The 12,377-nt window shown below is 38.6% G+C and overlaps 1 protein-coding gene across 4 annotated transcripts in view; it reads left to right on the top strand.

The window, feature by feature from the left end:
• Positions 1-11,725, top strand: part of SLC2A8 (solute carrier family 2 member 8) — a 38,263-nt gene extending 26,538 nt beyond the window's left edge. For 2 of the 4 annotated variants that reach the window (XM_033961043.1, XM_033961040.1), the window contains exons 5-10: positions 2,238-2,449; positions 3,473-3,622; positions 7,387-7,495; positions 9,355-9,522; positions 9,783-9,928; positions 10,705-11,725. In XM_033961043.1, the coding sequence (XP_033816934.1) occupies positions 2,238-2,449; positions 3,473-3,622; positions 7,387-7,495; positions 9,355-9,522; positions 9,783-9,928; positions 10,705-10,851 (932 nt within the window). In that variant the 3' untranslated portion in view covers positions 10,852-11,725. The remainder of the gene's footprint in view (positions 1-2,237; positions 2,450-3,472; positions 3,623-7,386; positions 7,496-9,354; positions 9,523-9,782; positions 9,929-10,704) is intronic. The other 2 variants (XM_033961042.1, XM_033961041.1) reach the window with 2 other exon arrangements.
• The last annotated feature ends 652 nt before the right edge of the window (positions 11,726-12,377 follow it).

Below are 12,377 nucleotides of genomic sequence, written 5' to 3'. Positions count from 1 at the left end.
AGAGTACAATTCAAATTCTACTGCCTACTATTTAAAACCATAAACGGAGACAGCCCAGCCTACCTAAACAACCGCCTAATCCAAACTAGCTAAACCAGACACAGGAGAACGCACAGACCCGTCACTCATCCCCCAATCAAAGAAGTAAAACAAAAAACTGTACGACGGCCTTCTAGCCATTCAAGCAGCAAAACTAGACTACCAAGTCTTCAATTTACTGATAACAACTACAGACTTCAAATCATTTAGAAAAGAAATAAACACCATCCTATTCAAGACCTCCTTGAAGACAAACTAACTCTGTAAGACTCATCCCAATTCTCTGTAGCAAAGCTCTCTACTCTTCAATTCCCCTGGAAATGGCCAGATATCTTCTTTTGTAATCCATCTTGAACCGTAAGGTATTGGCGGAATAGAAATCTCTAATGTAATGTAATGTAATACTGTAGATTTGTTATTTGTGCTCTCTGTGGTTTTAATCCTTTTCAACAGTAGAGTTAGTAATAATTAGAAGTTAACATGTGCATCTGCCATATACCATATTCTTTAAAATGCATGCCTACATTTCATAGCATGCAACTCGAAAGGGGTGTGGTTATGGGAGGTGCATGAGCGAGTCAGGGTCATTTCTAGAAATTAGGCATGATGTTATAGAATACTTGGATTTGCGTGCCCAACTGCCATCAGTTGGGTGCTAGGATTAACACCAGGTTTCAGCAGGCTTCAGTCCTCATGCCCAAAGTTGGGCATGGGAATCTACGATAAGAGTAAAGGTTGCTTAATGCTAAGCAATTTTCTATAGAATTGGTGCCTAGCGTGGAACTTAATGGCGCCTAACTTAGACATCATTTACTGAATCTGGTCCAATGTATTTATTTGAGCTAGCACAAAAGTGTGAATATAGAACCTCTAAGACACCTAAAAAGTCTGGAAAGGTACTAAACTGAACTCCTGCCTATGCCCAAGAGGTGTTTTTTTTATGTTCTCCTAAACAAGGGCAAGCACAAGCTGCAAACCTGAGTCCACAGAACCTTATTGTAAGTTTTACAGTACTTGGGGAAGGTGAGGAATCCACAGCAAAATATCAGTGATCAGTGCCTAATATGATTTAGAAATTAGGGTGAAAAACATTACCCTTAATCTCAGTGTTCATCCCCAGGAGGGATCTTTTCTATGACTACCCCCCCCCCCCCCAATATGGAATTTGCTGCCGGTTTTCTTGAGCGAAGAAACTAAAATGCTTTTTCTTTTAGGTTGAAATCTGTTTTTATTAAACAACAAACCATAACACAGGCAAAGAGCAGACAAAAATATAGCAGTTTCACCCAACTAAGGAAAACAGGGCTCCCCACCCCTCAAGAGGACCGGACTCTTATGTCCTCTCAGGTTACAAAGAACCCCAAACCCCCAGCCCCCCCCAAAGCAGACCCCCCCAAAACCCCTCACCCCCCAACCCCCCCAGCCCCCCTCCCTCAGATCAGACAGGCGGACTGGAATACAACCGCAGTCTATTCAAGATACGACTTAAAATGCTTTTTCTTTAAGGATGCATTTGAACCATAAAAGACACAAGGTCACTAAATAAGATATGTCTTAACCTATTGTTACTCCCTTTTATGTTCTCCTTTTCTTTACTCATTGTAGTTCCTCCCACTGCCCTTATGTTTTTGACATTGTGTATTTGTCCGTGTCCAAGTTTTTTAATTCCCCAAAACACATTGTCTGTCATTTCCTTTTTTAATTTGTACATTGCATGGAACCTGAGATAATGTGATATAATCAAAATTTTTTTTAACTTGAAACTTGTTTTTTGGGTCTCACCATCTATTGAAATATATTGAGACTAAGAACTGGGAATTAAATAATCTTTCAGGTTAAATTGTTATAACTTGAGCTTAATTACTGTTATATGCTACTGATATTCATCCCCCCCCCTTTTTAAAACCACGCAAGAGGTTTTTAGCGCCAGTCGGTGTGCTGAATGTTTTGCACTGCTCCGACGGTCATAGAGTTCCTATGAGCATCGGAGCAGCGCAAAGCATTAAGTGTTACCGGTTGGCGCTTAAAACCTCTTGCGTGGTTTTATAAAAGGGTGGGTGCATGGGAGGTGGCAGTGTAACTGCAGCCAAAATTAAAGTTCTTGTTAAGTCTCATGTGTGAATAACATGTAGAGTGAGTTCAGGATTGAGTACCAGTGTAGCAGTTTTACCATGCCTTTTCCTTTCTGCATGGTTTAGGAATGGTACTTGAGTGGCGTTGGTTGGCCTTGCTCTGCTCAGTGCCTCCTTTTTTGATGCTGCTGCTGATGGGCTTTATGCCTGAGAGCCCACGGTTCCTACTGAGTCAGAGCAAACGTGTGGAAGCGTTGAATGCTTTGGCATTTCTGCGGGGGCCTGAGGTGGATCACGAGTGGGAATGCCAGCAGATCGAAGCATACGCTGAGGAGCAGGTGATGACAAGAAATCTTAGTCTTGAATTACAGCAAAATTAATTTAGGTTAGACATTAAAAAAAAATTTCTAAATGAGCCTAGTGAAGCACTAGTACAGATTCCTTTGGGAGCAGAGGGAGTGTAGAATCTCTTGTGGTTGTAGGTTTCTAAGAACAGGTTAGACAAACATGTATCTAAATAGAGTGGGATGCTGCTTGGAGGAAGAAGGGTGGAATAGGCAGCGACCCCTTAAGATGTCTTCCAGCCCTGTCATTCTGTAATCTTACATTAGGTACAGGAGATCAGCTTGGGAAACTGTGACTGAAGAAGAATAAAGTGACTATAAACTATTTGATAAACAATTAAGGAAAAATTAAGGAAGAAGCAAATGAAGGGGTCCCTTTTTCTAAGCTGCGTTAGGCTCTAATGCAGCTTAAAATGGCGTACCATGGGACATGCTCATGTGTAACTGCCTAATTAGTGCTCAATAATCTGGGTTTTTGATGCTAAAGATATATATTTTTTAAATATTTATCCCATCTTTTGTGAACCTGTATTAGACTTTTTTATTGCCTGCTGTGGCAGTGTTAGCTCCAACGCTCTTGAGCATTTGAGCTAATACTTCTGTAGCTGGCGATGATTAAAAAAAATAAAAATAAAAAAAGCCTAACCTGGCTTCATTAGGGGAGGGGTATTTTGGAGAGATGCTTTGGGGAATTAAGAAGAGGGTGTTCCTTCACAAAACAATCAGTCCATCTTCATTAGCATAGAAGGGCATATTAATGCCACTTTTTGAGCAGCATAGTAAAAGGACCCCAAAGTGAAGGAAAGAATGGAGAAAAAGTATCATAAACAGAAGATTTTTTTGTTTTTACTGCTTCTTGCCCTCAAGACTAATGAGCTGTGACCCCTTTTTGGCTTCTCTTTGGTTGATTTTAAGAATTGAAAAGAAGTAAAAATGTTAAATTGGCTCCATTTCCTTTATTTGGATTCCTGTTGCTGTGTGGTTCTTGTTATTGGATGCTGCTTTTTGTGTCTGTAGGGAGGCAGCTTCAGTATCGTAGACCTGAAGAACCCAGCTGTTTACAAGCCTTTTCTCATTGGAATGCTGCTGATGTTTTTCCAGCAGATGACGGGTATCAATGCAATCATGTTTTATGCGGGCTCCATCTTTGAAGAAGCTAAGTTCAAGGTAAAGATGCACTACTGCCTTTTTAAAACTTACTACCCTGTTATTTACTTATTTTAAAAGTTATCCTCCCACTCCTCCTCCACAAACCTGCATTCTAGATGGTATACTTTCTTATGGGTTTTTTTCTGCAACCTAACCATGAAAAACTGTCATTAAGATAAAATGATCATAATGTCAATAAAATACTGTACTGTTAAACACATGTCACTTTATTATAATATTACTGCAGACAGTAGCCTGCTAGAACAAATATGCTTTCAAACAAACCCAGGGTATTTGCTTTGGCTGTAACCAGAACTGGTTTTGGGATTAAAAAAATATGCAAATAAACTGAATCCTTAGACCAACTTATGCACTTTGGGACTGGTTTTCAAAATAACCCATGTGCCTGACTTACCAATTTATCCTAACTTGCTAAATTGTGATGCTTTATGCCAGCCATCTTTATGCACAGGGAGAATTGTTTATCGTAATTGACTAGATTTGAAAATTAGCACTAGCTGGTTGGTTGCTCCTCTAATGTTATCCTAGTATAAAGGTACCTAGTGAAATAAGGATTCTGTATATAGCAGGGGAGAAGTAGCTGTATCCTAAGATGATGAGATATCTTTGAAAATCTTTCCCTGAATATCTGATGGGAAAGTAGACCAATTTATTGCTCTTCTGGACTGGAACTAAAAAAATGTTGTGTAAAGGTAATTGTGAAATTCCATCAGGTAGTACTTTAGTTCCATTAGAAAATCCACATTAGAAAATCCCAAGATCAAAATTGGCGGTTTTAAAATCATCTGGAAGCATTGGATGTTGGCAGGAATCCGTACTTTGGAGGATGTAATAAATAATGGTAAGCTGCTGGAGTTTTCACAGTTGCAACATAAATTTAGTCTTAATAAGTCGCAATATTTTAGATGGTTGCAATTGAAGCAGGCCATTCAGGTAGGGTTCCCTGAATGGAAAAATCTTATTAATTATCATAGTCTGGAATTCTTATGCTTTCAGATGGATTCTATGGATCATAGAGCCGCACAATGGTATAAATTAATATCTGGATTAGTAAATAAAAAGCCAAAAAATGGTCTTAGAGACATTTGGAGCATTGAGATTAAGCATCAAATTAATGCATCTCAATGGCCACGACTTTGGTCTTGGAGGTTAAGATGTATGGTGTCAGCATCTATGAGACAAACTTGTTTTTTTCTTTTGCATAGAGCTTTTTGGACCCCTGTTCGTTTGCAAAAAATAGATAGCTCTAAGTCTAATAGATGTTGGCATTGTCATCTTGAAGTTGAGACATTAGATCATCTTTTATTCTATTGTCCATATATTTTATCATTTTGGAAATCAATTTGGTCTCAAATTAATAGGATGTTAGAAAATCCGGTAGCCTTGACATGATACTATTTTATTTGGAACAACTATGAGAGCAAGGAGTCAAATCTCGTCAAATAACAACAAACTTTTATTTATTTTGACTGGAGTAGCAATACAGCAAATAACATACAATTGGAAAAAGTATGACAGGTTAAATTACAATTTCTGGTGGAATTCTGTATGTCATATATACAAAATGGAACTCACTATAGCAATGCAAAAAGGTTATTTTAGTAAATTTCAGAAAATCTGGGGACCATTAACTGATTTTTGTAATGAATGATTAACTTTTCCCATGATAAGATATTTGATTAGGGGGGAAATGGGTGGGCTTTACTTGTTGTTATTTCATAATACAGAACTACCTGAATAGTTTTACAGTAATGATACTTTTATGTATTATTGAGTAGGGAGGGAGGGGAGGGGAGGTTATTCTATTCAATAAGTATAATTTAAATATTAGATTTCTTACATAATTATTAAAATATTACAGAATATTAATTTGTTATGAAATGTTATACTTAAAGCATATATGAGAGTTAATCAAGTGTGTATCTTTAAGTGCATATGAGTTTAACTGCTACACTTGTTGTAACATGCAAAAATGAATAAAGCATTTAAAAAAAAAAAAAGAAAATCCACATATTATCAAAAGGGAAGCCATATGCCTTCAAAGCACTCATTTGCCTGTAATGTCCATAGGATAGAATAGTTTTTGCACATATTGAATTTGTTGTTTTGTAGAGGGTAAAGTTTTTGGGTTTTTTTTCCAAGTCCTACAGGCAGGTTTTCAAAGGGAACATAAAATACTGGGATAGACCACAGGTCCATCAAATCCAGTATCCTGTTTCCAACAGTGGCCAATCCAGGTCACAAGTACCTGCCAAGATCCCAAAACAGATTTTATGCTGCTTATCCTAAAAGTAAGCGGTGGATTTTCCCCAAGTCCATCTCAGCAATGACTTTTGGACTTTTATTTTAGGAAATTAGCCAAACCTTTTTTTTTAAACCCTGCTAGGCTAACTGCTTTCAGCACATGCTCTGGTCCCATGGGACTCTTTTGTAAATGTAAAGTACGTGAGATCAAGAAATGCATGATGATATCCTTGTGTTTCATTGGCATTGCACTACCCCTTTCCCCAGTGCTGCTTTTTTACTACACCTAATGATTTTAATAGTGCTACTAGATGTACACAATACAGTGACAGTTCCTGCTCATTAGAGCTTACAGTCTATTGAAGGTAAACAGATAGGTCAGGGCATTTCATTTATTATGAGTGCTTAAAATAACTTGCGTATTGAACAGCTGAATATAGAGTTGGGAGGCCAAAGCAACTTCAAAGATGAACTTTTAGCTTGGATTTGAATAGGGAAAAAGTATTCATGTTGTTTCTGCCCATTTAGGAGGGGGCAGTGTTCAAAGGAACTTTCCCTGAAATTTTACATATATATAGCCGGTTAGCATTGAATCGGCTTTTCCAGACATAGCTTCTATTGAACATTCAAGGAAACCTATCCTTCCCAGATTTGCTCCCTCCTCCCATTTTCTATTCTTGGGTCCTCTCAGCCCTCACCTCACATTTTTGACTGCTGTCAGGCCAGATTGTGGCAGTGACAGATCAGAGGTTATCAGCATTTGACTTGTGAATCAGAGCACACTAGCAGGCCCTGCAATGGCCCCCCACATTCACATGGGAAAGAAGTGAATTCAGAAGGGGTGGCATATAAGAGGGGAAAGAGGACCCAGGAACAGACCAGAAAGAATAGGCAGAGGGATGGAGATAGGGCAAATGGGAAAGGTCCAAGGGTGGAGCTTAAAGGTTGGAGAATGGGGTAGGAGGGATAGGTGCCAGATAGGGGCTTTGGGATAAGCAAGGAGGGGGTGGCAGCAGTGAAAAAGGATCTCAAGGTGTTGGGTGAAGAACATGCTCTGTGAGTGGGAGAGGAGGAAACAAGGTCAGAAAGGGGAGGGCAGGATGAGTACAAGAGAACCTGTGATTGGGAATCCATTTCCATGTTTTGGCCCTGGGTTTCATCATGTCTAACACTAGCCCTTTCCTGAGGGGCAAGGGGCAGGTTAGTGAAAGATTCCAGTTTTGGACAGTAGTCAGGACAACACAGTTTAGTTGAGAACTGTTCAAGGTAAAAACAACTTGAACCAGGAAGAGACTGAATTAATCCATCATTAAGGATGTCCCCGGTGTATTTTTTAAACTGCATATTTTTATACTGCACTCATAAGAAGATTAATAAGGAATCAAGGCAAAAGATTTTCTTCTAGCTGCTCCCTGCTAAGCCATCAGATACTTCATCATGATATGAACCTGAAAATCTTAGATCCTAGTTCTGTCATTTTATACTCTTGAAATTCCTCTCCTTTATTTTGTCTTCAGAACAGCAGCTTGGCATCGGTCATACTAGGTGCCATACAGGTGATCTTCACAGCAGTGGCAGCTCTTATTATGGATAGAGCAGGTCGGAAACTACTGCTTGTACTGTCAGGTAAGATAATGGAAAAAGCTTGTATATGTTTGTGGGAAAGACAGTTTTCAAACAGATTTACACAGATATACAGTAAATTCTAACAACTCTCGGCCTGGCTCTGGCTCTGGCTCCCACTCTCATTCCCACCATGAGAGTAATGTAGTTTTATTAAAACTTCTTACCATATACTACTACTCTCCATTCAGTCGTGTCCAACCCTTGGATACTCTGTAGGCCATTCCTTGCTGTACTTCTGTGTTTTCCATGGCTTCTTTCAATTTCTTGATATTCATTCTCATGTCAGTATTGATGGTATCCAGCCAACGGGCCTTTGATCTCCCCTGCTTTCTTTTACTACTGACCATTCCAAGTATTTGCCATTTACATTAAGTGAATTATAGCATGGATCCATGGATAAATCAAACTTGCCTCCATAATAAATGTATCTAGAGGTTAGCAAACCCCACATGTTTAATTCTCTCCTGCAAAACAGAGAGAAAAAATTATCAGCTTCTGTTCGTAGAGAATCTTGGCAAAATTCACTTTTTAAAAATCATTTTAGATTTGAGTTTGGGGTGAAATAATTGCATTTCTGTAACTGGAACATAAGGATCATTGTTTATGCATGGATAATAAGAACATTAGAATTGCTAGATAAACATAGAAGCTGGTGGCACCTTATAGACTAAGGGGTCCTTTTACTAAGCTGCATTAGGTGCTGATATGCGCTTAACACAGCTAGAAATGGAGTACTGAGCAACACATTCAGGCATCTTAAGTGGTAACTTTGAAATGTGTGCTAATTGCATGCTGAAATCTTTTTTTTTGGGGGGGTGGGGGGAAGGGGTCAAAATATGCGTGGAGAGTGGGCAGCGTTAACCAGTTAGTACATGGATAATGTAGGAGTCCTTACTGTCTATAAAATGAGTGATTATAAATGCTCATCCACTAATTTAAAAAAATGGCTGTGCACTAATGGCAATGTTAATGCATAGCCATTAATACAAAAAAGAAATAGAAAATCAGTTATTTTATGGCAGTGTTTAAAAATAGTCTTAATGTGTGGGTAAAACTTCTGTATTGGCGCACCAAAGCTACATTTTGCCACTGCTTAGTAAAGGGACCTCTAACTGATTTATTGAGGCATGTTTATAATAATAATGCTTACTATCATAGCATTTGTATATTGAGTGCTAACAAAATATTTTGTTAAAACATTTACAATATTTGATAACACACTCCACAAAAAAAATAGGCCAAAGCATAGAACATATTGCATTTAAAACCTCCCTCACCAGCCCCTCATGTGTAAGGAGTCAAATCTTTAAGCAATAAGGGAGAAAGGATAGTCTACTTCTGTGGAAAAAAGTTATTTTTTAAAACAAATTATACAAATGTGGAACAAGTCACTGTTTTTGATGTGGATGTCTGTCTGTGAAGCTATCCAGCCTATAGTGCTGAGCATTAGTGAAGAACTATTTAATAATGCCACATGTTTATTGGTCGTTTTTTGTTTTTTGATGCAGTAAAAAATAGCTTTATGTCGAAATTACAGCTTGCTAACATTTTAGGAACTGGAAAATGGTCGTGTATGAGTGACTTGTTGAAAAACTTAAATGAACAGGGAGAGAGATCCACTGGTCATTCTCCCACTTAATGAAATAGGAACTTTGATTTTATTGTTTTAATTTGAATGAGGCCTTGTTTGGCAGTGTAGATCCAGATTTTAATATTATTGTATATAAGAGTTGCTGAGCATTCATTGAGAGTAAAGAGAAAAAGTATAAATTGAAGCATTTCACATTAGAGTGAATTAACTCTTCAGTGATATTTTTCCCCCTTTTTATTTGACAGTTGTTTTTGCTGTTATTTTGCAGGGGTTGTCATGACCATCAGTTGTACAACATTTGGATTGTACTTTAAAATTGCAGAACCAGATCCTAACAATTCTCCACATCCAACTCCCCCTTCAAATTCCTTATCCTCAGACAATCCAGATCGGTTGACATGGCTGGCCCTTGTAAGCATGGCCTTCTTTATTGCTGGTGAGTCAACAAACATTTAGATAATGGAGGGTAGTTGATTCCAAAATACTTTCTAAAGCATCTGTTAACTTGATATCAAATGTCATAATAATCAATGTGTGTCCCTTGGAAACTGAGAAAAAACAAATTTATTTATGCAGTGTTTCTCTTTTAACTGGACATCTACTGATCTGCAGTGTTCATTTTTGGTTTCTGAGATTTCAGCCTGCACCTGTAAGTGTAACCAGAATTTATCTGGTGTTCCAAATGTTTGTTTTCAGGTTTTGCCCTTGGCTGGGGGCCCATTCCCTGGCTGGTGATGTCAGAAATATTCCCACTGCGAGTCAGAGGTGTGGCCAGTGGCAGCTGTGTTGTAACAAATTGGACTTTTGCTTTCCTTGTAACGAAGGAGTTCCATGATCTTATGGTAAGCATGGTCTAATCTAGTAATTATTTTTTTAAATTTTTTTTAGTACATCTGAGCTGGTTTTCAGAATATCCAAATACACAAATCACCCTGGTTAAAGAACAAAATGTATGCAGATACTTCATGCATACTTATCATGGTTATGCTGAAAACCAGACCTGGTGGGAAGCTATGTAGACTGGAGTTGAAAACTCTTTAATCAATAATTGGATAAACCAAGCATCTTAATTGATGGCTTAAACAGAAATGTGTCCGCTAAAGTGAAACTGTACTGGTTCATTGCATATCAAGTGCAGATTTTCAGGATGTCTTTCATTTTTTTAGTTTTATAGTGTACTTCCCTGTAATTGGCCAACTCCTTCACTGTCAACCCTGATAGAAGGCCTTGAATCTGAAAATGACCTCGGGTTCATCAGCCTCTGATTCTTGTATTATTGTGTGGTTGTCATCTCTGACATGACTATGGTTTCTGTAAATACAATGTATCTTGGCTCAGAGGACTTTAGTTCACACCTGAAATCAGAAATGCAAAATCTGATATTTCCCCATATCCATGCGGCTGAAGGGTTGCTTCTCACAGGGGTTGCCTGTGGTCACTTAACGTGTGTTATGGTAAAATAATTTGCCTCTTAATATGACTTAAATGACACAAATGTGCATTATCATGTTATTCCCTTAAAATGCATTACTAATATCCCCCCTCTCAATGTTCAGAGCTATAGAAGTTTTCCAATTCATTGCAGTCTGTTTTAAATAATCATTTATCTCTCTTGTAGGTGGCCCTCACTTCTTGGGGAACTTTCTGGTTTTTCTCAGGTTTCTGTGTCCTAAATGTCATTTTTACTCTCCTTGTGGTTCCTGAAACCAAAGGAAAAACCTTAGAAGAAATTGAAGCTTACTTCCAAGGATCTTCGGCAACATGACCTTTTTGCTTTGAAAAAAGAAGGTTTCCGTTGGCCTGCATCCTCCGAATGTTTAAATCTGCTAAGATTCAAGAGACCTGTAAAACATTAGTGGTACACGGAAGTTGAAAGATCCAAAGTGAATGCCTGGTTTAAGAAGAAGGTGACACTTTTAAAAAGATGGAGGACACCGTTTTATGTGCATACCTCACAATCTGTAAAAATGATCTGAAAATAGCATTCAGAAACCTTTGCCTATGCAAACAAAAACCTGAGTCATATAACTAAAGACAAATTATGAGTATGTTTTAGATGGAAAAATGTTAGCTATAAGATAATTTTTCTTAGGTGTATAGTTTTAGGATGTTCATGTATGTAATCATTCATGCTGGATGTTCTGTTACAAATTTGAATCACAATTTCTTTTAAACATTTCCTGCCACTCCAGTAATTTATAGAAGGACATCAAACAGTGATGGGGTACAGAACACCCAAATCCAATTTAAATGAACTATCCAAGTTTGCAAACTCCAGACTTCTTATACTTGTTGGATCCTGTAATCACTTTGGATTGAAGTGGTGTGTACAGCTACTGTCTGTATACAGATGATGCATTTATTAGCAGTTTGGAGAGCATGCCACTGAAAATTTCTCCTAGAGGTGTTATAATATTACTCTTAATTTCATGCAGCACAGCACTGTAAAATCAAGAAAAGTTACAATAACAGTTTGATTTTTAATTTAAGGAATTTTCTCTACTTCATTTCTAGTGAAATCAGAGAAATAGCACGGTCCTCACATATACCACCATTGCTAATGCAAGATGTATCACCTTTTTCTGTGGGAATGGTAATTTAAATGCATGAAACAGTAAATGCACATCTTTTATGTCTGAGGTCTTGTTACAGTTCTGTATTGCCTTTGAATTTATGTGGCCTGGACTGCAATCATGCGTGCCTATGAAATATTGGTGAAGTGTTGCTTGTTTATTCCTCTGATCTCCTATGAATGAATTACTTCCTGCAAAAAAAAACCCCACAAAAACCCAACAAAACACATTTCCTTTGATTTTATCAAACTACACAGGCACTCTGAACCAGTCTTTAAAAAAAGGTACAGTGGTGCCTCGTATAACGGCCGCCTCGCACAGCGAACGCTGCGCACAACGAACTTCTTGTCTTGATTCGTACAACGGACTTCGTTTCACACAACGAAGTCGCCCGAGCTGCATCGCTTAACTGCCCTCTCTCCGCCTGGCTCCCTGTGCAGTGGCGCTACATATTTTAAACCTCCCCCCGCCGCCACCGCATATTTTTAAACCTCCCCCCGCCGCCACCGCATATTTTTAAACCTCCCCCCGCCGCCACCGCATATTTTTAAACCTCCCCCCGCCGCATGGGCCTGCGCTGATCTCTGAATGGCTGCAGTCAGCTCTCGCGGGACTCACAAGAACTAACTGCAGCCAGCTCTCGCGGGACTCACAAGAACTAACTGCAGCCATTCGGAGATCGGCATGGGCCCACACAGGCGTGCAGAGGAATTGCTCC

The sequence above is a fragment of the Geotrypetes seraphini genome, chromosome 10, assembly GCF_902459505.1.
Source record: "Geotrypetes seraphini chromosome 10, aGeoSer1.1, whole genome shotgun sequence".
Classification (NCBI taxonomy): Eukaryota; Metazoa; Chordata; class Amphibia; order Gymnophiona; family Dermophiidae; genus Geotrypetes; species Geotrypetes seraphini.
This window is presented reverse-complemented; position numbering and strand designations above follow the sequence as displayed.